A 26218-nucleotide genomic window follows, 5' to 3' on the forward strand; every position below is an offset into this window, starting at 1 on the left:
TAACACTTTGTGCTCTTGACGAGTCATAAGCGGCCAGCAAAAGACAATTTTCTCCCGCGCATGCGTGAAATTCCTGTAACCTTCTTGAAAAGAGCACGGCTTGTACGTGAACGGATGTTGCCAAGTTTACATAAAAAGTTTATGCAAGATGCGGGAAGTTTAAAATACTCGATTCTGATATTATACATCCCCACTACATCAGTACGGTATTAAATAATAAAACTAGTCGTGCATTAATGGAAACAAGGTGTTCATGTGCTCTTGTGCTCTTATTGACGCACCGCCACTGTTTGGAGGCATTTTTAATGAACCAACCAGTCATGAAAGAAAGTTTTAACTCCAAACGTATGCTTGCAAAATCAGAATCACCATCATTGCTTCAGGATTCTCTACAAACCTTTAATTGCTTAATGAATTTTGTTTCAGTTTGAAGATTTTGGAAATCACAATGCCTTCCGATTCTTGGACAAATACAGAGACAAGTACTGCACGTTTAATGACGACATTCAAGGAACTGCTTCAGTAGCTGTTGCTGGTCTCCTTGCCTCTCGTCGCGTCACCAACAACCGCTTGTCCGACAACAAGTTCCTGTTTCTGGGGGCAGGAGAAGCTGCAATAGGAATCGCTGACCTTACAGTCAAAGCCATGCAGGCAGAGGGCACGAATATACAAGACGCCAGAGAGAAGATCTGGATGGTGGACATCGATGGACTTCTGGCCAAGAATAGGCCAGAAGGCAGACTAGAAGGTTTGTCATTTTAGCTAAGTGACAGAAGACTGAGGACTGTACAAGGTTAGAGTGGGTTAGATGAGGAATAACTAAGTGACAGGAGACCGAGGACTGTGAGAAGATTAGAGTGGGTTAGATGAGGGGATAGGTAAGCAACATGAGGTCGAGGAATGTGATATTATATGATGTGATGGGTTAAATGAGGGAATTGCTAAGTGACAGGAGTCAAGGACTGTTATAAATTAGAGTAAGTTATATAATACTGACAGGATAGAATAATTATGGCTGCTGCAAATATTTTCGTAAAGGCAAGGTATTTTCCCTGGACCAAAAACAGAACACGAAACAAGACGTCCTCCTGGAGATTTCAGACTTCTTTTTAACTAAAAAAAATATAATTTTCACAATATTTCATTTCAATTTCATATGACTTTTCAGTAACTAAAATTTACACTTTTCATATTGTAACAGGAATTTTCTGTTTCTTTTGTGATCGGATATTTATCTTGCTAATCTTGCTTTTCAGGGCACAAAATGTTCTATGCAAAAGATCATGCTGTGATGAAGAACCTCGGTGAAATTGTAAAAGAAATAAAACCATCAGTTCTGATCGGTTAGTAATACCATTCTGTAAGTCTTCACTGTGTCACAAAGTTAAATATATAGGTACCCTGTGAGGGGAAATGCCCAGTACTGTCAGTGAGTGAGTGTGATTTATAGGGATATCTCCCTCAAACCCCACAACAACAGCAATTTTTTTAATTAATGTGTAGATATGTATTCTTTGATTATAGTTGCATGACATATTTTTCAATTTTTCTTTATTAGTAACTAAAAACTTTCAGTCTGCAATATAGAGAAATCAGTATTACATATTGGTGATACAAATCCTGCATTTTAAAGGCTTCTTCTTTAGGAATTACACGCAACAAACACTTAATTTGATTTGCACTAGACTTCTGTCTATATGGTACATTTTCATATGTCTTTTTTATTGATAAATTACAGACTATCACTTGTTATGCCACACTCTAACTTTGCTGTGATTATTTTCGTCTTAGGTGCTTCAGCTGCTGGAGGTGCTTTCACACCAGAGATCCTCCAAGACATGGCCTCCTTCAACAAGAATCCTATCATTTTTGCTCTAAGTAACCCGACAAGTAAAGCAGAATGCACTGCAGAGCAAGCATATGTAAACACAGATGTAAGTTTCCAGAAAGCTATTGTTTAGTTATTCAGTGCTGGACAGATGTAAGGAGATTTTTATTTTAATCATAACTTCCAAACAGCTCTTAGGCCAACACAGTTTCTATGTAAACATCCGTTCTTATAAAGTGGACAAGAATTACAATATAATATTCTCATTTCCTAAGACAAAGCACTGACATTCTGAGAAAAATATCTTGCTAGAGGAAAGCTTTAATCTACAATAAAATTTCAAAGTTTTAAACATTTTCTCTTAGAATTGTGATACCACATGTTGTTGTTTTCTAATGCCAGGTGTTTGACAATAAAGTCATTTGACCTCTTGCGCTCCAGTATTTGAAAATGGCAAGTTGTAGCCGATTTAAGTGAACACCATATTTTAACGTTTTGGTGGCTACTTCATTCACACACAACCCCCAGAATGTCTGGAGGACCACACCTACTGTTGGTCGATGGGTCCATTGGACCTAGCTGGGAGATCTTGTTGATCACCAGCTTTCCCTCCTTAAGCCACTGAAGGACGATTGTAGTGCCATAGCAGGTCAGCACTAGGAACAGAAAAGTAGAAAGAGGAGGAAGGAAAGTGAAATGAACCCCTAGGCCTCGAATGCTCTAAAGCCGTCGGGGTCGAAGAAAGTAAGAGTTCAGTCAGAGGACTGGATAGGAAAGGGTAAAGAGGGAATTAGGTATTGAATAGAGGAAAATTATACCAAATTCAGTCATTAACTCATCAAGCTGACCAGTGCTAATTGATGAGTAGCCCCTCCCTTTAGTTCAGCTCGTAAAATTATGCTTACTAACAGCTGCACCACGGTAGGGATGGGACATTAGGTATTTGTCCAGGTTGGTTCCTTAAGGCCTTGAATGGGAAGGATTAATGGCTCTCCCCCCTGTATCCGACAGATACCCTTTTGCAGCCTGATACCACATGTACAAGTACATAAAATTAAATTGACAAGTTTAGGAATATATGAGGGGTTTACAACCAGAGTGGACCAAGTCCTTCTGGAATAATTTTGAGAAATTGAGTCTTAAAGTTTCTGGCTCATGCTTAGCAACCTTCACCTTCCATAGGAAATGCTGCCCTCTGTGGAGTAACAAATGAGTTATGGACTTGGTTTGTTATGGCAATGAATAAATCTAAGTTTTCTTCATCCGAAATTGTATTAATCCACAAACTGACCACTGGTGGACTTGGTCCACTCTGGTTGTGAGCCCCTCATATGTGGCACAATAAAAATAGCATTGAATGATAATGCTATGAAAGAAACTGAATTTAAATTCCATATAATGATTACTGCTTAGTGTGCTTGCTATGTGGCAGTGAAATAACAAAGCTAATCAACAACAACAGAGTGGCAATTTCTAAGACTTCTAAGAGATACTCTGGAAATGGTAAATTTAATAATTACGATATAAGAAACGAACTAAAGTTGCTAAGATAACCCAGGTTCCAGAAAATTGAAAATAAATATGTTAGTCACTTACAATGGAACCTAATGAGCTCATGTCGAAATCTCTCCCCCGAACTGCACACCAATGGTTTCACTCATATCTCATAGATAGGAAACAGAAAGTTGAAATCAATACAACTATGAAATCTACATCGACATGGGGAACTATTAATAATGGAATTCCTCAAGGATCAATATTAGGTCCCCTACTTTTTCTAGTCTTTATAAATGATCTTGCCCCCCTTATAAAAAATGTAGGTCATCCCATATTATTTGCAGATGACACAAGTATAGTAATTACAGCCAATAACTCCAACACATTCCAATCTTCAACAGAGGAAATTCTCTTCAAAATATGTGATTGGTTCTCAGTCAATAAATTAGTACTAAATTGTAACAAAACTAACATAATTCAATTTAAATCCTGTCCAAATTCAACGTCGCAAATTTCTAGCGCAATAATTAACAATAGATCCCTATTAGAAACAACAACAACCAAATTTCTTGGCTTAAAAATCGATAATGTGTTAAATTGGAAAAATCATATTAAAGAAATTACCCCCAAACTAAATTCAGCTTGTTTTGCTATTAGATCTGTGCAAAAAATAGTAAATATCAATACCTTAAAAACAATATACTTTGCATACTTCCACTCGGTAATGAGTTTTGGAATAATATTCTGGGGAAATTCCACAGATAGTAACAATATATTTCTATTACAAAAAAGAGTAATTAGAATAATAGTAGGTGCCAAATCTAGGGAATCGTGTAGGACTATTTAAAAAAAAAACTACAAATAATGCCCATGGCTTGTCAGTATATCTTTTCATTAATAGTCTTCCTCGTATGTAATCGTGAAAACTTTGTAACTAATTCAACAGTTCATAGCATAAATACACATCAAAAAAATTACTTTCGTACTCCATCGGCAAGTCTATCGTGCTATCAAAAAGGAGTGCGTTATATGGCAGTAAAAATTTTTAATAGCCTCCCTATCGATATAAAAAATGAAACTCAAAACATAAAATTATTTAGGGCCAAATTAAAGAAGTACCTAATTTCTCACGCCTTCTATTCTGTAGGTGAATTCATGACATTCAATAACACTTCATGAAATTGATACTAAAACTATGTGTTGTACTAGTAGACTATATTGTAAATCTCGTCTGTATATATTTCATCTAGACTGTGACTATAAATTAAGATTTTATAATAGTATTACGTTTTTTGACTTGTTCCATATTCTAGCTGTAAGCATGTATGAATACCATGGAATGTTAATAAATACAATACAATACAATACAACAGATCAACAAATATAAAAACTTAGTCATCCATTTAATTTAAGAGCCATATTGGTCCGACAAGTTAGCATATAAATGAGATAAGTATAAAAATCCTTCAATAACTGTCTATTATAACCTAATGAGTAGTACAAGAAATTACATTAGGTTATTACAGATTAAAATATGACTAGTGCTTTCGCCAATTAAATGGCATCTTCAGGTCTAATTAGCATATGGTAATGCTTAAAGCATAAAGACATAGGTAAAAAGCAACATAATAAAATATGATAAAATACATGATTTGCGATAATTACAACATTATATGAATGACTGCACAAACAGAAAGCAATGTGATAATAATAACTTGAAAAAGGCATAGTGGTTGTAGTAAATTAAACCTCATATAGAGTCTAGATGTTAAAATACAGAATCTGTGCCTTGAGTAGAAGTCTGCAAAACATGTGTGCAGCTTATGAGTATAAAGATGACACGGTTAAAATGGGTAAAAAAAGTTGCAGCAGTCATCACGACGCAAAGAATGGTAGCGTGTTATGAATCTGTAAGAATCAAAAAAGTGTTTAAGTAAGGAGAGTAGACATATACGGAGCAAAAGATAATTGGCGAAAGCGCTAGTCATATTTTAATGTATAATGACCTAATGTAATTTCTTGTATTCCAGCCTCATGGTCTAGTGGTCAGAGCTTCTGGCTATAGTTCATGAGGTCCCGGGTTCGATTCCCGGTTAGAGCACAGGAATTTTTCCTTAAAGGGGATTATTCCTGTGTTCGTCCATGGTCTGGAATTTAGGTTAAGTTTAGATTTAAGACCTCTCCTGGCACCACATTATCATAATCATCCTATCACATCATCGGAGTAATGTAACTCCGCCTTCCAGGCGCCCCAACCTCAGAAGTGGGTTACAACGGCCAGGAGAGAAGACCAGAGATGTCGAAAAGACAACCTGGTGGCATTGGATAAAAAAAAAAAAATTTCCTTGTATTACTCATTAGGTTATAATAGACAGTTATTTAAGGATTTTTATCTCATTTAGTCATCCATGATAACTGTAATATTAGGAAATTGAAGGTAAAATGAAAAATTATTAAACATTAGTCTTTTAAATTGGGCAGATGGTGCTCATTCAGCTGGTAGAGGGCTGCACAAGCTTTCTTCACATGTTACTTTGATGTAACAGGGATTCAAGAGAATGACAACTCAACTTACTACTGTCTTCCAAGTATGTGCCATTATTTGTCTATCTGCTGTGGATATCTGTCTCCACAATTTGAGGAAAGGTTTCGACATGAGCACATTAATAGCTCCCTTGACAGAAAGAATTAATAATAAAACTTTCCAATGCTGGTACTGTATAAAATAAAACTCAACAATAAGAAAGATGTTCCAGAAAATGATGGACTGAGTTAAGCCAGAACAGTCTTATACTTCTGATCAAGGATGATGATGATGATGATGATGATGATGAAGAGGAAGAAGAAGAAGAAGAAGAAGAAGAAGAAGAAGAAGAAGAAGAAGAAGAAGAAAAGATGAAGGATGAAGACGAAAAAAAATATTAACAATGACGATGGTGACATGAAAAGAATGATGATGAAAGAAGGAGATGAAAAGGAGGGTGAGAAAGAGGTAGATGACAACAGTGAAGATGAAGAAGACCACTACGACGAAAATAAAAAAATATGAAGGAAAATGGCAACATTGAAGATAGTGATATGAAAATAATGATGATAATGGACGTTAGGAAGATAACGATAATGACGAAGAAGAAAAAGATAAAGAGTATAAATTTAAAGAAAATAAAGATGGTGGTGGTGGTTATGAAGAACATTATTAAGTTTGTAATGAAGAAAAAGTATGTTATATGTGATATAAAATACTATTGTCGACTGGTATATTGAATGACATTCCTTGCAAGAAGAATCAGCAAGGTGAGCTAGAATGACTGTGTAACAGACTATATGTACTAGATGACTTATGATACTTTATATGTTTGCTACGGTGTTACATTCTGGTATATTTCAATGTATTGTAAATTAATGTAACACAACCGATACAGCATCTTATTCCTGTAAACAGGGACGGTGCATATTTGCCAGTGGGTCTCCATTCCCCCCAGTCTCACACAATGGAAAGACATTCTATCCTGGCCAAGGCAACAACGCGTACATCTTCCCTGGCGTGGCTCTGGGAGTGATCTGCACTGGCATCCACCACATACAGGAAGATTTGTTCCTCATCGCTGCACAGGTTTGAACACTTGAATACTTTTATCAAACTGTCTCATCAGTAATTATATTTTTCCTCTAAAGCAACCTAAACATTTAAAGCACTTAAGCCTATTGAACTGTCATCTTCCATTATTATGCATGCCTGCATTTTTTGCCTCCTGACAAATATTCCCATACAGGAAAGATATTTAGACGATAACATTTGAGACACGTGTTTTGGAGTTCGACCAATCTGATCAGGGTATTTCATGGTTTCCCCTCAGTCACAAAGGCAAATGCCAGAGTGGACATTTACATACCATGATTCATCACCGCCTCAATCACTGACATCATGATTCATGAACATTAATACAAAATCTAAATCAGTTACATAATACATGACAATAGAAGCAACTCAAGTGATGTACTCAAAGAACCTACTCATGGAATATCACCACAGATGTTGAAACATGTATAAATAAATGCATATAATAATAATAATAATAATAATAATAATAATAATAATAAATAATAATTTGCTCATCACTCTCATCTAGCAGTCTTGTGGACAAATACTGGGAGGCCAGAGAAAAAATGATGAATTTCTAAACTATTTAACTTACTTTTAAATTATACTCTTGCAATTGTCTTTGTATATTCTCTGTTTCTTTTGCTTTTGGTCATTGTAAAGTTAATGACATTTGTCAATTACTTCTGCATTAAATAAATAAATAATAATAACAATAACAATAATAATAATACTTACTTACTTACAAATTGCTTTTAAGGAACCTGCAGGTTCATTGCCACTCTCACATAAGCCCGTCATCGGTCCCTATCCTGTGCAAGATTAATCCAGCCTCTATCATCATATCCTACCTCCCTCAAATCCATTTTAATATTATCCTCCCATCTACGTCTCGGCCTCCCCAAAAGTCTTTTTCCCTCCAGTCACCCAACTAACACTCTATATGCATTTCTGGATTCGCCCATAAGTGCTACATGCCCTGCCCATCTCAAACGTCTGGATTTAATATAATAATAATGATAATGATAATGATGATGATAATAATAATAATAATAATAATAATAATAATAATAATAATAATAATAATAATAATAATAATAGCTATAATTCTCTAGTTAAAACATAGACACTCAAGCAGCAACTTTACAACAACAACAATAATAACAATAATAATAATAATAATAATAATAATAAACAGAAGAGACAGACAAACTTAAATGTAATTTTAAAAATACGGCATACGGCATGATAAGTGTCATTCTAAATGACACTTATCATCATACTAACACAGCTGCCTTGTCGAAATTATCCTCCCAGTTCAAGAAAATGAAATTATATGTTTTATACTTTCTGCAACAATTATTTAGCTCTCATATTATTTTTGGAAATATTACCTTTTATAGTTTATTTTGTTAAATTAGGTATTACTCAAAATACGTACTATATAAATGGAATTATTTACTATGCACTCAAAGATGATGACCTTTCGTTTTCTGAATTGCACACGAAAGCAATTTTTTTGTAATCCCAGAAAATAAGATACTTGACTTTATTTAAAAGTGATATATAAATGTTAAAAAAAAGAATATATTAAGGGTTTATAAAGATATTCTAAGCTTACTCATCCAGTATACTATCTTTCAAGTTGTAAAACTAATTGATTCTGTAGAATTTCGCTCAACCATAGCAAGATGGTTTTTGCAATCATTGACTTAATTCTTTAAGAAAGAGGGAATCTTCCATATCTTCTGAGACGGAAGGTGTTAAAACTGAGACTGAAATCGCAATGATAAGTAGCCACATGTTTCATTTTCTAGTCTATTCTATTTATATTAAAGAAAAACTAACAAAATCACTGGCTTCGATTTGGATTAAATAGCCATTTTGTGTTTTTAATTTCATTAATATTTTAATTAAATTAATAATATTAATTAACTATTAATATTTAATTATTAACATTAATATTTCAATAAAATTTTATTATATCGTGAACACAATATGACGTTTTAAAATACCTGCGTACTTGTAATGTATTAAAAAATAAAAATGTACGACTTTTCAGTAGAGATGCTTCCCCTCCTCTGTAGGTGTTCCTGCCTATTGTTTAGTACCATTCATTGTAATTGATTATCTCCTCGTTGTTATAGTAATGATTAGAAATTAGTATGGTACTAGCGTTCTGAGACTTTTAATGTAAAATCAGACATGCAAATTGATTATAACGTGGTTTTGTTATTAGACTATTGCTGACAATGTGGCAGAGGAAGACATCAGGAAGGGCAGCCTTTACCCCCCACTGCGAAACATCAGAGAATGCTCAGTCCAGATCGCAACAAGAATTGCAAAGTATGCCTACGAGAAAGGTATGTATGAAAAGTAGTAGTCTGTTGTCCAGAAACTTGGATGACCTAGATTGGGGGACTATTTTACCTCCGGAGAATTTTACACTGAGGGACTCCATGAATATAAACAGTGAAAAATATAGTGGAACTGCGTTGGTGGTAATGCAGCTTATGTGGATACCAAAAACCACGTCAACTGTTGTCCTAGAAATTGAATGTAATATTCAACCACTCAGACACTATATATTACAAAAGAATCTAAAAATACATTTAAAATTGCAAGACTCATCCAAATCTCAGATATTCTTCAAACTGTCAGTTGATATCCTGTGTAATTTCTATAAAATAAAAAAGAAGAAATACCAATCTATATCACAGACACACTCATTGCTAAAACTCCAGTTGTGAACGAAATTCCTCCATGGAAATGGGTGATTCCAGAACATAGCATATAAATTCCAGGAAATAATTCCAAAACTGATCCTCCATACATTCTTAAGTTAGATTCCATGGAACTACTCTGCAGTACATATAAGGATCACCTTCAAATTTATACAGATGGATCTCTAAATCCTAATAATGGGACATCAGGAGCAGGGTATTATATTCCAAAATATCAAAAAAGTTATTTCATACCATGTTCATCCTCCTCCAGTCTTGACACTGAATTGCTAGCTATTGATGCTGCTCTTCAGTGTGTTACTCAAATTTCTGAAAAATCTATTTGCATACTTACCGACTCCAAGGGGGCTATATTTAACATATTTAAATATGTACCAAACCTATACGCACATAGAATTATTCCAATTCAGAAACAACTAAGTAAACTAAAAGAACTCCAAAAGGAAATAACATTTCAATGGATACCTAGTCATTGTGGTATACCTGGAAACAAGAAAGTCGATAATATTGCAAAACAGGCAACATATTTGCAACCAAGACCTCTTCAAATTATATTTCTATCCAATGCTTTTGCTTCAGTAAAGTCTCATTTTACAAACCTATGGATCAACAATTGGCTCTCTTCTGACAAAGGTAAAATTTTACAGTCTGTACAAAAGAAACCAAATGACCTGGAAATGTACAAAAACTTGCCCAGACATGTTCAAATATTTTCAACAAGAGCCAGAACAGGTCACATTGTCACTCAATTGTATCTACACCGATTTCACATTTCTGATAATCCTACTTGTCTGTGGTGTAATAATCATGATGAAGATCTGGAACACATTCTTCTATACTGTCCATCCATAAACCACAAAAGAAGTAAATTAAAATCATCAGTACAAGTTGCAGAAGACACAGCCCTGCAGTATATATTGACCACACCCCACCTCTGGCTACTAGCAACAGGCATCTATAATGAACACCGTTCAAAATACCCCTCATTTCTCGTGAAAAACAATAACTGAATAGACTACAGTGGACTGTAGTGGACTTTATGTTGTCAGCAAACAGCTGGATACATTAAGAAGATTGACTCCCATAACCTTAAAAAACGCACTTTTGAATCACGAAATAACGCGAAACAAAAACATTATTAATGCTGAGATTGCTATGTACAGTATAGTTCAGGTGGTCGCATACCCAGCATTTTGTCGAGACTAATGCAGCATTAAATTTTTTCTTATATAACTTTTGAAAGGAATGAAATATCGAGCTGAAGTGAGAACATGTGTTTTCTTAAGACTTGTGATTTTCTTTTGATCTATCACAATGTATATAGTTTCTTTGAAAAGAATGTCCATACCTGCTTTAACACTTCCCAGCCATATTTATGTTCAACTGGCCTTTGTACTGCAAAATACAGTATATGTTTTCATTTTATTTTAGGAAGGGTTAAGTTGCCTGTCGAAATCCTGCATTCACAGGTTTAAGAACATTTAAAAGGAAATAATAAACCCAAATAGGATTAGAATTCCATTGACTTTGCGGAGACATGACACTAATTATTCCATCACAATTGAGTTACTAGTCTGAGAAATATATTTTCTACGGAGAAGTGTGTTTGTTATTTGAAAAAAATCCTTATAGCAGGTAATAGTCAACACTTATAAGGTCAGCTAGAGAGAGGGACAAACTTGCAACCCCTTCCATTTTGATGTTATCATCATTTAAATTTGAAACATGATCAAAATGCTCATATAACAACCAGTGCAAGATTAATCGAATTCCAACAATACTTGTTTTATTCGCGAAATCATAATAATAATGTATTTTTAAATATTAATACTGCTATAATTTGTCTTTCCCTCCTCCCAATAGCACATTTCGTTCAGACATTTTGTCAAAATAAATGCAGCATCATAAGTCAGAATAATAAAACTTGAATATAATTTTAAAATGACATTGCCGCCAAATTTGTAATAACACCAAAATCGTGAAATTGTAAAACGAATTTTCATTAAAACTTAAACCATTTTCATGGGACTCTATCCACTTGCAGAACTGCGACATGTTCTGTAGATTACATTTTGATTGTCTGGCAGTAATTTATTTTGTGCGTGTTGGGTGGAGACATGTGCACATGTTACTTCTCTTAATTATATGTTTAACAAAATTTTCAATGAGTTCAGAAGTTCTCCGACTTTTGAAAAGCCTTGTACGCAAAATTATAAAAATGTTGTTGTTTTCTAATGCCAGGCGTTTGACAATAAAGTCATTTGACCTCTTGCACTCCAATATTTTTCAAAGATATTATCATGGCCAGCCACTGAAGCACAGATTTTGAGGTGTTCCGAATCCATTTCTTGGTTTGAGTTGCACAATGGACAGTTAGGGGACTGATATATTCCAAAGGTAATCTTCATCTTACGATAAGATTACCTTTGTAAAGTTTCTTTCCACCCATAAGCAGTGCTGACTAAGTTCAGACGCTATGGACAGTACTCTATAACAGAGTCGCCAGTATGAAAGGATAATTCCGAGCCTTTGGCGTGAGACGAACTCGATAGCTCAGTGGTAGAGCGCCTGACCGGAGAACAGGAAGTCTCAGGTTCGATTCCCGCTCGAGGTTGTGAAATTTTTCTTTCATACCATGGCATGATTGTGACTATAATAGTATTTAATTCATTGATATATTCCAATTCTGTGCAGGTGTTTGGCCAAACAATCATGGCCTGTTGCCAATCTAAATGCAGCTACAGACGATTTTCGTGGTAAATCGGGAATTAACTGTGGATTTTGATGCAGAGAGTTCCATTTTTTCCCTTGGGATTGTGTTATCAAATTTTGTTTGTTGAAGTCTAAGTATGTAGATTTAATAAATCTCTTCACTAAATCTCTAAATAATAAATTATAAAAATAAAAAATATTATAAAGAAATAAAATCTCAAAGAAACCAAAAACACCGAATAAAAAACAATAATAAATAAATCAAGAATAAATATTATCAACTAATCTTTCCAGTATTATTTGAGAATTTTAAAGGATCTATCAGTTTTGTAAGTTTGTTTTAAATTGATTTACGTATTTATAGACATAATCTAGAATGTATTTGCATAAGGACATAATCAAGGCTTGTAACTAGTTTCACGTCAACTTTGAGTCTTTAGTGTTAGAAAAACTTTCGTAACTGTCCATAACGTTAAAATTGAACAACAAATAAATAATCTCCATAGACCTACCTATTGTGGATACAAGCACAGCTCTTAGAGTGATGGCATATAGAACAAAAACATCTGAAGTACAGCTTTACCTGAGATTAAAGTAAATCTGTGAATTCTACTTTGTAATAAATTTGGCATATACAAAACTTATTACAACATTCTGTTGATTAATGTTAGAAGAAATCTTTTCAAAACACACCCATTGGCTGTGTACAGTTCCTACCTTCAGTTGCAGATGACTCCATTGACAATCCCTGATGTTGTCCTCGCTTATCTAAAACAAAAAAAGTGATAATATTAAAATCTCGTAGCATAATATCACTATCATGGATGCCATGACATTCATGGCTCCACAAATTTCAGTATATTGTGTGTTATCAGTAGGACTAGAAAGTTCATCCATTTGAATATTTTTTTTTTCATTAACTGTAAATAATTAATTGCTGATTATCTTCACGAATCATCAACATTCAACCCTAATAAACCTTTTTATGTTGCACATATTTGCATATTTTGATTCTTTTATAAATGCATAATTTTTATGATAACGGTATTTATATTATTATAGCATATTTTCGCATTAAAACTGTTTTTATGATAACGGTATTTATATTATTATAGCATATTTTCGCATTAAAGCTGATTTTATGTTGCATAAAAATGTACAGTTTGGCTTTTTAAAATAAAATCATCATACTGTATTTTTATCATTAATATTTTTTACTGCATATTTAATTAATTTTAATTTTTGTAACAACTGCAGTTGAATGGTCAATGTAGAGCACAGAAATGTTTATCACTTGGTCAGAAACAAATAATTGCAGGGTAGCAATGTTTCTTTTGGCACTCCAAAAACAGGAGACTCGAACATTTCACAAAGTAGTAGTCATAATAATAATAATAATAATAATAATAATAATAATAATAATAATAATAATAATGTTCAGTCAACAGTCCGAAAACTGGTTGGAACTTCATAAATGACACCAATAAGAATCATTCATGAGGCAGCTAAACCAGCAAATAATGGAGTAGGGTAGTAGCTCCTCCATTGCATACATTGTTGACTAATAACGTAATAACATAGTTCAGTAATAAGACTTGATCTGTATACAAAAAATTGTTCTTCCTCTGACACATACTGTCAAGTGAGATGTAATACCTGATAATAGATGTAGACCTACATATCAGCCTCAGTCAGAGGTAAATTAACAATAATAATAGTAATAATAATAATAAATATCCCTTATTACAAAGACGCAGGAAACCATTAAAAAAGATATGTAAGTAGCAATGTGACACAAGAGTGTGACACTTAACAGTACCGGTAGTGTCTTTAAAAGTGCGTCCATTTATTCATGCTTGTGTTTGAATTTGGACTATATGTTGAGGCTTATTGTTAAGCTCGTATAATGTATAGTAATTACAGCCAATAACTCCAACACATTCCAGTCTTCAACAGAGGAAATTCTCTTCAAAATATGTGACTGGTTCTCAGTCAATAAATTAGTATTAAATTGCATTAATTCAATTTAAATCCTTTCCAAATTCAACCTCGCAAATTTCTAGCGCAATAATTAACAATAGACCCTTATTAGAAACAACAACAACCAAATTTCTTTGCTTAAAAATCGATAATGTGTTAAATTTGAAAAATCATATTAAAGAAATTACCTCCAAACTAAATTCAGCTTGTTTTGCTATTAGAACTATGCAAAAGATAGTAAATATCAATACCTTAAAAACAATATATTTTGCATACTTCCACTCGGTAATGAGTTTTGGAATAATATTCTGGGGAAATTCCACAGATAGTAACAATATATTTCTATTACAAAAAAGAGTAATTAGAATAATAGTAGGTGCCAAATCTAGGGAATCTTGTAAGACTATTTTCAAAAAACTACAAATAATGCCCATGGCTTGTCAGTATTCTTTTCATCAATAATCTTCCTCTTATGTAATCGTGAAAACTTTGTAACTAATTCAACAGTTCATAGCATAAATTCACGTCAAAAAAACGACTTTCATACTCTATCGGCAAGTCTATCATGCTATCAAAAAGGAGTGCGTTATATGGCAGTAAAAATTTTTAATAGCCTCCCTATCGATATAAAAAATGAAACTCAAAACATAAGATTATTTAGGGCCAAATTAAAGAAGTACCTAATTTCTCACGCCTTCTATTCTGTAGGTGAATTCATGACATTCAATAACAATTCATGAAATTGATACTAAAACTTTGTGTTGTACTAGTACACTATATTGTAAATCTCTTCTGTATATATTTCATCTAGACTGTGACTATAAATTAAGATTTTATAATAGTATTAAGTTTGACTTGTTCCATATTCTAGCTGTGAAGTGATGTATGAATACCATGGAATGTTAATGAATACAATACAATACAATGTGGGCAGGCTCATGAGCATTGATACAAGTAACACAAGTCAGGTCTCATCTGGCTCTAATTGATGTCGATATAGCAAAAAAAGAAAAAATATATGACAAGACTTACAAGCCTTTTGCCAGGGACGAACACAAAGTAGTTGATTTGTGGCGTAATAACATACAAGATTGAGTGAACAAACGAACTGAACCTTCAGAACTAAACCAATACACAAAATATGCACTTTTCAAGGACAGTTTTATAAACTATTGAACCAAAAAATAACACGTGGGAGGCAGTTTTAAATGAATATGATGGAATCAGTGCTAATGAACTGAAAAAGAAGATGAATGTCGTCGTCACCCATTGGATCTTCACTAGCCTTATCCCTTTTAGCCAACAAGGGCACAAGCCAGATTCCCAGCACAAGTACAAGCCTGAGTAATCTGGACATACTGTAATATTATTAGTGTTGGCTGTACTGTCAGTGACACAGTTCATCTGCCCTGGAAGGAATGCGGGGTTGGGGTAGTAGTTTCGCACTAGTAGTGGATGGAGTGGATGGAGGGAAAGTTAGAAATACAATGTAGCATGCATTATAAAAACATTGATTTACCAATTCCGCACCACGTTACTATGGAGTACACTACACATGAAAGTTATATTGCTACGTCTTAACTTTCAATATATCTTTACACCAGCAATTCTATTAAGCAAACGTTCACCTTCGTCTTCCAAGTACAAATGAAGAGAGAGAAATGTTTTTTTGGAGAAAATAGAAAGGGTATTAAGCAGAGGATATTCACACCAAAAGTACCGTTAGCCAGCCGCTTGCTCCAAAGTTAGCCTCACACCCCTCTAAACAACACCCCTAACTTCCCCAAGGTTCTGGGCAGATGAGCTGTGTCATTGACAGTACGCATTATTTAATACAGTAGCTGTAATTATGTGTCACATTCCTCAAATGTTCATTCATTTTCTTGTCACATATTACTAGAAGTTACTTTTCTACAGACAATTTCATATATTCGTTGAAGACATGTAATCAGTACGTTATTATTCATTTGTAGGTTGGGCATCTACATATCCTGAGCCAGAAGATAAGAGAGCAATAGTAGAAGCTGCAATGTACAACCACAACTATGACTGCCCACTGCCAGCCGTCTATCCCTGGCCAGAGCTGCCCACACTAAAGAACGCCAAGATAGAGAAAACTAGTAAAGCTAGCAGTATTGAAATCTAATTCGTGTAGATGGTCGTCCTCTTTCTTTTCCAATCTTATGTGTTATACTTGACTTTTACTACCCATAGGCAGGATATCATTCACAGTATTATACAACCAACAAAATTGAGTCGAGATCCTGGAAAACTCTCATTATGGGGTAGTAAAATTCAAGATCATAGTCCTCCCTAGATTACCATGGTGAAACCTGGCATTTACAGACAACACTGATATTTGATACTGGCACTGATACTTCCTTGCAAAGTAGAGCACTTGTTATAAACGAGGAGAATTGAATACTTCAAAATGTTACTTAAATTATTACATCTTTAGGTGTCTTGTTTTTTTCGGTTTTAACCTGTAAAATCTCAATTGTCCTGGATGATGGTATTTTTAATATATTGCTGTTTTATTAATCGAAAGCATATTTCGTTCAAAATAATAATTTAAAGAAAACAAAATGTTTTCTAATAAGACAGTGACAACAGAAATCTTTGTTCTTATACACTACATTAATTTAGTTCTATTATTTCACAGGTGGAAAATCTAAATTTATTTTTAATATAAAATCAAGGAATCTTAAAAATAATTCCTGAAAAGTAAGGAATAAAAATTTGCTAGTTCCTAATGAAAACGAAACAGAACATAAGTATTTGTTCAGATGAAACAGTAAAAGAAGAGGACGCAAGTTTTTTTTTCTGGAAAAGGGAGACAAATTTTCGTTCAGATAACACAAAAAGAACAGAAGTTTTGTTCAGGTAAACAACAAAATGGGACAAGTTTTTGTTCAGGTAAACAACAAAGGGGAACAGAAGTTTTAGTTCAGGTAAATAGCAAATGGGACAAGTTTTTGTTCAGGTTAACAATAAAAGGGGACAGAAACCTTTGTTCAGGTAAACAACAAAAGTGAACAGAATCTTTTGTTCATGTAAACAAAAAGGGGACACATTTTTATTTAGGAAAACAACAGACGAGGAGACAAAGTTTTTGTTCAGGAAAACAAAAAAGGACTTTTTTATGAAATGTGAAAATATGGGGACAATTTTTTGTTCAGGGGGAAAAAAAAAAGGGAAGAGGTTTTTGTTCATAAAAACATAAGAAAAGGGGGCAGAAAGTTTTCTGCAGGAATTCTGTTTGTCACTATATGCTTTGAAATTAATTTAGGCATTTCAATTGCGATATGCAAATTCAAATATTTCATAATAAAGTCAAAACAACACTATGTTTCTTTAACAAGGAGAAGATAGAAGTTCTTGTTCAGGAAGTTTATTCTTCTTATGTGCTGTACTGGAACTTCGAACTTCAGTTTGGTATTTCATTAATACCAAATTTAGCTCTCCTCCCCTCTCCAATATAATCAAAATGTAATTATACCGTGAATTTCACGTTATGTAATTTAAATAACTATCATATGCTAATGAGTGCAAGTAAGATCTTCTCAAACATTTGTAAACAATACATCTGCAAATGCTTAGGTTTCATTATCTCTCAGTATATCGTGTGTGTTAATACTGTAGTAATAGTTTTTTTTTTTAAGTTATATGTTTGAGAAGTGAAAAAATGTGAGGTGATGCTGTTGTTTAGCTGACAAACTGCATGGAGATATAACAGTAGCATGAAGGAGGAACGGTTGTGATTGAATTGGTAATAGTTGAGTTTATCTAAGGGCCTTAGCTAAAACATGAGAGCCATATAGTATTCACTGTCATGGTATTATAATTATTATAATTTTTTCTTATTTGTAACTCATGAAACTTGCTGCAATCGTTTCAGTATTATGAATGGAAGTCAAACTTTTTTTTTAGTTATATTATTGTAATCTTGTTTATCATCTGAATTCCAGGAGAATTTAAGCAAGATTTTGAAATTATTTCCAGTATTATTGATTTTAGTCAAGTCGCTGTATTAAAGCAGGAACTTGTATAGTGGCTTCTTATTAGAATAATTTTTATCTAGTTTACTCTTTGAATGAAGTTCCTTTGATAATTAATTTAATAAGAATATTTTAATAGATATGGCTCCTTTAAACAACAGATAACATCAGTTAAAGAAAACATTTCAACAGTAACATTGTTAAATATTTAATGGCTTGTAAGAACACTCGAGAACAATTTTGGGTATTTATTAGTATCATTATTGTTTGATCTTTACAATAATATTAATTAAAATTACATTAAATTGTTTCAACATAGATTTAACAAAATTAGTTTTACTTCTTTTCTCAACATTGATTTCATTTGTCTTATTTCAATCTAGAGCAAGAGAATAGCGTGTAAATTTCTGAGTCTGTTAGTTACATGTTAGTATTCATTTGCTAGGCATCACTTATGTTTAGAGCTGTGTATGATATTGCTTTCAGTATAAATTTAATTAGATTTACAGACTGCTGAGATAGTGTTATAACATCTGCATCTGTTATTGACATCTGTACTTATATTTTTATAATACAGTATAAGAAGGAAAATTTAAACTTTGCTGGAGAAAGGATACGAAGAACAAAAGAAGTGACCACACACAGAACTGGCATTGTTATAGGTCTTGCCAGACTTTCTGTTACTTCCAATTATTATTAAACATTTTTTACTTTATTTTTCAATTGACCAAGAAGACTAATCTGTGTTAGATGTTTACATATGCATAACACAACTTAAGTATTTATATATTTCTTTTGTATTTCAGTGACGAAAGCAATTTAGAGCAACCGAATGTAATTTAAGTAAGTTATTACTGTAAAGATCTAATTTCCATTACTTTAGTGCATTTTAGAATTATTACAGTATGTGGGAGATGGAGTAATGTCTTGGTGGACACTTCCCTGTGACTAGACGGTATTATTAATTACTTTTTTTTGGACGGGCATATCAGTACCATATTTGCACACCTACAAGAACAAGCGTTTTCAGTAATCATCTTGAAGTATGTAATTTAAAAATAGTTTTAAAATATTTTTGTGACTACTAAATTATGTTACATAAACAGTATTAATTGTCGAGGCAGTGTTGAATGCCAGAAAATTACAAATGTTAAGTTTAAGCATTCATCATAACAAAATTTATTAAAATAAAACATCAGAAGCCAAACCGATTAACTTCATTGAGATCAAACAGAGAAAACAGGAGTTAAAGTTTCGATACAGTAGTCAGTCACAGAACAACAGAATAGATGCTGTGATCTGCAGGACTGTAGCTGAAGTTAATCACTTTGGAACTGATCAATTTTGTGTTTAGGATGCATTCTAACCACATAACTAACTAAATTACATAGAAAGTGGAGTTAGTTTATTTGGTGTGTGTGTGTATATAATGTATGAAAGTAACATACAAATAAAATTACAGTAAAACCTCGATTATCTAGATAACTTTTAATTGGTATAAATCTACCTAGTATCATTTAAGAATGTTAAAAAAAAAAAACGTCGTTTTTTTCTGCACTTTCCTACAAATAATTTTCTTTCTTTCATCCACTCTAAGGCCTGTCCACAATAAACTGGGAACAAAAATTACAAGAACAGAAAAATTGTTAAAATAAATAGATTTAAATGTAAGCATTCACATTTAACAAGAAGCTTGCTGGAGTTTGGGAATGGGAACATGACAGTTGAAGTTTTAACTTTGCCGTTATCTGTTCCAATCACAGCCTTCTAGATTCTTATGTTGTCATCATTAAGCTATTTGATCGTCGAATATTTTGTAACAAGGAACTCTTGACATAATTTCTTTATCCATCGTTTCTAACTAACACAGAAATTCAGTAATATCACTTTCGATATATGCTACGTGTATATGTGACAGACTGATGCACGTGTTATAAATTTTGAAGTTGGTTAACCTGTGTTTATGTTGGCTGGCTTATACTCATGACATATATTTTCTAAATTATAGACATCAGCTAAGAATTTGAGTGACCACAAGGGTCCTGAATACAATAAACATGTACAATATAATGTGATGTGATACATTAAAGAAAAAAGAAATTGTTGAAGGCAAATATAAGTGGATTAATTGAAATAGAGATGATGATGATGATGATGATGATGATGTAATATTTGAAGGAATCCTTGATAATATTTATAAGGACAGACATTACATAATCAAAAGGAATGTGAAGTTCCTTAAGATAATTCCATGTGAATTTGGAAATAGAACCTCTACTGCCAGACAACAAACCAATGACAGACCATTGTTTAAGAGGGACGTTGTACTTTTGAGAAAGATAAGGCAAACAAGGTTCATATATGGACTTCTTCTCAATATCAACTTCGGTGGCCTGATTTAGGTTTCTTTCGAAACGGATAGTAGGGTCAAGAACAAGAGCCTGTTTTAAGCGTCCGTTAATAGCAATAATGTCTGCCCGTCTGAAAGAACCATCTGATGATATGCAATGTACCTCCTCATGAATCTCCCAATTTAAAGTTTTTAACGATGTCGCCAAAGCACGTCGCACACGATGATGTCTAGCATTGATCAGCAGCTCACCTTTAGGGCATTGTCCAAGCACGTGTCCAAGTGTTTCAAGCTCACTACAGTCTGGATGACGGCAGCGGGTTGTGCTTAGAGTTCTGCCCGGTATTGTGCGAACCGCCAAAATATTGCTCGACATTTTTAAAGCATTGGTCCATTCTGAGGAAGATAGGCCCTTTCGATTGCTTACCAATGAGTTAGCCTTGGGGAGATCACTATAAAGAATAACCCCTTTACCACGCAATGTATGGTTTGTCCAAGTTTGGAATGCGTCATTTCTTAAGTGTTTACGAATTTTACGACCTGACCAGTTGATAGCATCAATAGCTGTGATATTCAATTTTGACAGAGCAGAAACGTTTTCGCTTACAAGGTCCCTAACATTGTGGAGATGGATGGCAGTCATCAACACGAAGAAGAGTATTACAGATATTTATATGTTGTACATAAGCTTTCCAAGATGCTTTCATTAACGAAAGACGACGATATTTGTTCATTTATACACAACATCATAGTGCGTAATGTCGACTTTACATATTGTTGCTGACACATGTATGGATATGCATAATTGTTTCCATTCTCAGTTTTCTTTTAATAAAAGATCTTCACCGTTTACACCCTTCACTTTCCATACTCACTCATTCTCGTTCTGATTGCCATTCCCAGTTTATTGTGGATGAACCTTAAGCTTACTAGTTAATAATAAATATTCTAAGGGTGTACGAAGGGATATTTTTACATTAGTCCAAAAGGTAATTATATAACTTGATAAAGAACCGAACAAAGGTTATGTGATCAGAGTAGACATGATTTAGAAACTAGGAAAGACTGTTATGCACAATACTTAAAAAATCGCCTTCTTCTTTTTGACGAAGGATAGTCCACAGATCAGTTAATCGAGGTTCTATTGTATTTCATATTCATTTTCTTACTTCATAGATCATAACATATATTTATTTCTTTTGGTGTAAGAAAGGAAAAGTCTCTTCATTTTCACAATAATTGAATATCACTTATTTATTAATCAAGTTAATATAAAAAAGTTGCCATGACTGTAAAAATAATTTTGTTATTAATAAAACTGTAATACAATCACAACAGAATTAGCAATATGTATGCAATATGTAGCAATGCTCTTAAAAATGTAGTAATTCCAAGATATTTGACACAATTTCTTTCATGACCATAGAGGTCTGAAGTGTTAGGTGTATGCAAATATGGTGCATGCCTGTGAGACTTCATCAGAAGTCAATTTGACCTGGTGATTATGTAGATATAAGTCAGAACCGATTGTCTTCATTGTCTGTGATGATTATTTATAATTAACATTGGTCGTATGCTACAAAGAATGTGTAGCTGCTGAAATATGGGCTTTATTTTGATAACAAGATCATAAAATCATCTTTTTTCCCCCCTGCTGTTGACTTCTGCAGGGCTGAAAGTACAAATGTGCATCACCAGCCTCTTAGGCTTGCCATGTTCTCTGTGTGATCATCCAAGAAGTCAGACATCTCTGTTATGCATGAAGTTATGAAGAAACACTGTCCTATTCTTCTCAATTTGTGAACCAAATAAAACAGTGTTAACTTTTATAAATGGTGTGTCTTTCTTTTAAATTCATCCTATTCTTTTTCATGTACGGTAAGTGTTGGCTACGCTCATTCACAATGAAAATTAAACATAACATAAGCGTTAACGTTACAGTAAAATAAAAACGTCATACCATCATTCACAATGGGAACATAAACATAACAGCAAACATACTTGGTAACCATGGAAACATAACAACGACGCCATTTCCTCATATTCTGTCGTATACTTCAGTGCTCCACGATTGTGTTCTGTTTGCGAATCATGTAAGCATAAGCATGAAAGTTTGGAGTTTGCAAACTTTCATGTTAACGTCTTACGGTAATGTTTATTTCAATGCTTATGTGAATCATTGTGAATGATCCCATTTGGTAGCCTGTGCGCAAACTTCTGTGTTTATGTTACGGTTATGTTTAATTTTCATTCACATAACGTAAGCGTTAACTTAAGAATGTAAATGTTACGGTAAAATCAAGAAGTCATACCATCATTCACGATGGGAACATAAACATAACCGCAAACATACTTGGTAACCATGGAAACATAACAACGACGCCATTTCCTCATATTCTGTCATATACTTCAGTGCTCCACGATTGTGTTCTGTTTGCAAATCACGTAAGCATAAGCATGAAAGTTTGGAGTTTGCAAACTTTCACGTTAACGTCTTACGGTAATGTTTATGTCAATGCTTATGTCAATCATTGTGAATGATCCCATTTGATAGCCTGGGCGCAAACTTCTGTGTTTATGTTACAGTTATGTTTAATTTTCATTGTGAATGGGCCTTAAGTTAGCCAAAGAAACATTGTGCCGCCACCGGCGTGGCTCAGTCAGTTATGGTGCTTGTCTACTGGTCTGAAGTTGCGTTCGGGCGCAGTTTCGATCCCCACTTGGGCTGATTACCTGTTTGGGTTTTTTCCGAGGTTTTCCCCAACCGTAAGGTGAATGCCAGATAATCTATAGCGAATCCTCAGCCTCATCTCGCCAAATACCATCTCGCTATCACCAGTCTCGACGCTGAATAACTTAGTAGTTGATACAGCGTCGTTAAATAACCAACTAAAAAAAAAACGTGCCTCGCATGGCAAACAAGACTTGAAAGATTTGACTTGGACTTCACAACAATCTTGTTCTCACATCGTCAAGATTTTCTGTGACGGCTCTCTTTACATTTTGTCTTTTTATTGTTTAAACCAGAGCCTGTTTCAAGTCACTTTTTAAACACGTTAAAAACATATTGCTTAGATGGTCCACAAAATGTAACTTACATTTTTCGCTGAAAACCCTTTAACTCTATTAAATATAGAATATAATCTAAATTTAACAGAAGAAATACTGAAATCAGAAGTAAACACTGAAATAATGAAACAATTGTCTTTAGAGACAATTAATATTAGGTACCCTCCACAAAACTGGCTTCATTTATACATTGACGGATCCTTGATCTCCAGAGAACAAGGTGCCGTGCAGGTGTTACGTGCTGTCTCTTCTCACTTTATAGATCTCTTGGATATGGAACAACAAGTTTTGATGGAGAAATCGTTGCAATAAGTGAAAGTCTCAGGAATCTTCTATGCCACATCAATAAATTTAAGAATGCAGTTATATTGTCAGACTCCAAAGCACCTATTCTATCAATAGTCTCTAAACACATACCTTCATCTCAAACGGCAGAAATAACTAAAATGCTCTCTCAATTAATATCATTCAATAAAAGAATAGTATTCCAATGGATACCATCCCATTGTGGAATCTTGGGAAACGAGAATGCGGATGCTTTAGCAAAGAAGGGCAGCACTGCTACTTACAGACCTGTTACTAAATCTACGTATTACTCTGTGAAAAGATTTATTAAATCTACATACTTAGACTTCAACAAACAAAATTTGACAACACAATCTCAAGGGAAAAAATGGAACTCTCTGCATCATAATACACAGTTAATTCCCGATTTACCACGAAAATCGTCTGTAGCTGCATTTAGATTGGCAACAGGTCATGATTGTTTGGCCAAACACCTGCATAGAAATGGAATATATCAGTCCCCTAACTGCCCATTGTGCAACTCAAACCAAGAAATGGATTCGGAACACCTCAAAATCTGTGCTTCAGTGGCTAGTCATGATAATATCTTTGAAAAATATTGGAGTACAAGAGGTCAAATGACTTTATTGTCAAACATTGGCATTAGAAAACAACAACATTTTTCGCTGAGAGATTTCCACAATAATAATCGTTGCTTAGGAACGGTTGTTTTTATGACTACAGTCTCTTGTTCTGAGAATACCAACGAAACTGATCGACTTTGGTGAGAGCAAGACTGGCATATTTGCTAACTTTTTATACGGTCTTTGCGCCAAAAATAAATATTTTCATGTGTTAAAACTATGAAAATATGTTGGAATTGATCAAAAAAATCTGTAAAGCAAGGCATATCAAAAGCTAGAACAAACTTAAAATAACCTGACACTAATCATCGAACTTACGAAAACTCGCTTTTTATCTACCTACCTACCAAAAAAGTATATATGAGACACACCAAAAGCTTCAACAAAACCAAACCTAACCTGTCACTGACTCTCGGCCTTAGGAAAACTCGTTTATTTATTTTTTTTATATATAAATAGGTATATGTATTTATAAAGTTATACCTTATCTCTCAGTTTGATTTCATCATGAAATAACGCAACACAAATCTGATGTCGGTCCCATGTGTGTTGCATAGCTAGATCAAAGTTTCAATCGCTTTTTTAACTTCAATTTTAATAATGAAGCAGCGAATACAACGCGCCGTCGCCTTAAACAAATAGTGCACACGCGGTCTCGATGGTCAGGATAGCAGTGGTTCTGCTATATGAACAGTTTCGTCAGCGCACAATCTAAAAAATTCTATGACCATTTACTGCAAGTTCCAAGAACATCCGAACAACTTCTTGCCATAGCCTCTACTAATAATCTAATAAAAGGATAAAAAAAAAAACACAACACTTACGTAGTTTCGATCACAGCACTCTATATCGAAACTGTGTATTTAATGTTTACGTAAAAATGACATAAGTACAATGACTTCTCTTCATTAATTTAATTATATTACGGTCATTTGTGCCAAATAAAAATTATACCATGGATTCAGCACTCAAAATACATTCGAAATGCTACGCTGCGACCTCTGAATGGAAAAAAAGGCGTTTTTCTAAATAATTACCCCACTTTTCAATGGGTATGGTGATACAGTCGTTTGAATGTTACTCATTGGCCTTACAAGTGACAAGAATAATAACTACCGGTACCTCTTTTCGTAACAAAGGTGCATATAAATTTAAAAACTTTAGTTTTTATTTAAAAAGTTTTCCAAGAAACAATATTTATTGCAGTGTCTAGCGAAAGTGTCTAATTTAAAAGTAACAAAGGAAATTAAAAATGGTAAAATATGTGTAATCTGTATTAATCGGCTCAGAATTAAGTGCATCAACATATCAAAATTATGCTTGTTTTTATTTTTTTACATCCTGGTATCTTTAACATATGTAGTTACTGCAAATTAAAATAGTGAATGTTTGCATTTTAAATAAATTAATAAAAAATATAATTCTACTAGAAATATTGGCTGATATCGGCTAAGGAAATATATAGAGTCAAAATTTAAATGTAAATTAAAAACAGTGCTTCGTATACATA

At 33.7% G+C, this 26218-nt stretch overlaps 1 protein-coding gene across 1 annotated transcript in view; it reads left to right on the forward strand.

The window, feature by feature from the left end:
• LOC138712319 (NADP-dependent malic enzyme-like) overlaps window positions 1-22543 on the forward strand; it is a 64052-nt gene extending 41509 nt beyond the window's left edge. The window contains exons 7-12 of the mRNA XM_069843950.1: window positions 427-748; window positions 1257-1343; window positions 1792-1934; window positions 6768-6938; window positions 9166-9289; window positions 16336-22543. Coding sequence (XP_069700051.1) covers window positions 427-748; window positions 1257-1343; window positions 1792-1934; window positions 6768-6938; window positions 9166-9289; window positions 16336-16508 — 1020 coding nt within the window. The 3' untranslated portion in view covers window positions 16509-22543. The remainder of the gene's footprint in view (window positions 1-426; window positions 749-1256; window positions 1344-1791; window positions 1935-6767; window positions 6939-9165; window positions 9290-16335) is intronic.
• Window positions 22544-26218: the final 3675 nt, after the last annotated feature.

Source organism: Periplaneta americana, chromosome 13 (genome assembly GCF_040183065.1).
Source record: "Periplaneta americana isolate PAMFEO1 chromosome 13, P.americana_PAMFEO1_priV1, whole genome shotgun sequence".
NCBI lineage: Eukaryota > Metazoa > Arthropoda > Insecta > Blattodea > Blattidae > Periplaneta > Periplaneta americana.